We start from the raw sequence: 1,420 nt of genomic DNA on the forward strand, positions 1-1,420 counted from the left end.
TGAGGGATGGTGCAGCTGAGGGATGGTGCAGCCCAGGGGTTTTGGGAGCCCTGCCTTCCCCCGTAATAGGGGGGGAGGATCCTGACTGAGGCGAATGGCTCTTCCTGCCCTGTCATCCTACATTCTCCGCCCCGTCCCACCCAGCTCTTCCTGGGGGGCAGCATTGTGAAGGGAGGCCCTGTGCAAGTGCTGGAGGACCAGGAGCTCAAATCCCAGCCAGAGCCCCTGGTGGTCAAGGTGAGGCGCTCTCCCTGCCCACCCATGGGCACAGGGCACACTCAGGTCCATGCTGGAGGGGTATGGGAGAAGGGGGGGGGGGGCATCCCAGCAAGCTCTTGGGGTTTGGGTGGTGCCTGTGATCCCCTCCAGGGCCCTGGGGACTGACCCCTGGTTTTCCCAAGGGGAAACGGGTGGCTGGAGGCCCTCAGATGATCCAGCTTAGCCTGGATGGGAAGCGTCTGTATGTCACCACGTCGCTGTACAGTGCCTGGGACAAGCAGTTTTACCCTGATCTCATCAGGTGAGAAGCAGACAGCCTGGGCTTTCCTCCCCAGTCGCCCCCCCCCCCCCCCTGCAAAGAAGCCCCAGGCCTTTAGCTTTCGTAAGATTCCTCGGGTAACAACGTGCCCCCTGTAACATGGAACCAACTCCGTGCGCATGAACCAACTTGGACACTTACAATGCCTTGGGGGAAAGGGGATGGGCCACTCTGACCACTCTCTTCTTTCCCCCTCATTGCCACCAGGGAAGGCTCCGTGACGCTGCTCGTTGATGTGTACACCGCATAGGGGGGGGCTGAAGGTGGGACCCAAACTTTCTTGTTAGACTTCTTGTAAGGAGCCCCTCGGCCCAACCCTTGCCCCATGAGCCGCCCGCTACCCTGGGGTGACTGCAGCTCTGACATCTGGCTCTGAAGCTCACCCCTCAGAGCCCCACTGCCGCGTTCTGAGCCCTCTCTTCCCCAGGGACCTGGCTTCCCTCTGCTCTCTGGGCCACCACCCTTGGCAGCTTGCCCCACCAAAGCCAAACTGAGGCTGATGAAATGTATTGAGCGGTGTCTCCACGTACCAACCACTGTTCTGTGCTGCTCCCCGTGCTGTCTTTACATGAGCTCTTGAAATTATTTCACCACAAAATAAACTGGTGAAAAAATAAACCTATTCCTTAGGTCACCTTGCCTCGGAGGGCATGGGGCCTGTGATTTCTTTTCTGTCTTGCACAGGGACGTCCTGAAGAGGACTCAGGGGTCACATAATAGTGATTCCAACATGATGCTGATGGTGCCCCAAATCTCACTTGTATAGCCAGACAGAACCTGAAGATTTGGGGTGTGGTTGTGACAAGGACACCCTGGGGAAGAGAATGTCAATCACTGTTTCTAACCTTTTTAAACAATCTGTGCGCTCTTTTTTTTTTTTTT

General features: G+C 56.8%; 1 protein-coding gene across 1 annotated transcript in view; it reads left to right on the forward strand.

Annotated features, from left to right (window-relative positions):
- The window catches only part of LOC102421985 (selenium-binding protein 1-like), a 6,555-nt gene extending 5,767 nt beyond the window's left edge, over window positions 1-788 (forward strand). The window contains exons 11-13 of the mRNA XM_023749026.1: window positions 145-237; window positions 402-520; window positions 746-788. Of these exons, the coding sequence (XP_023604794.1) occupies window positions 145-237; window positions 402-520; window positions 746-788 (255 nt within the window). The remainder of the gene's footprint in view (window positions 1-144; window positions 238-401; window positions 521-745) is intronic.
- The last annotated feature ends 632 nt before the right edge of the window (window positions 789-1,420 follow it).

Source organism: Myotis lucifugus, unplaced genomic scaffold (assembly GCF_000147115.1).
Source record: "Myotis lucifugus unplaced genomic scaffold, Myoluc2.0 scaffold_2459, whole genome shotgun sequence".
Lineage (NCBI taxonomy): Eukaryota > Metazoa > Chordata > Mammalia > Chiroptera > Vespertilionidae > Myotis > Myotis lucifugus.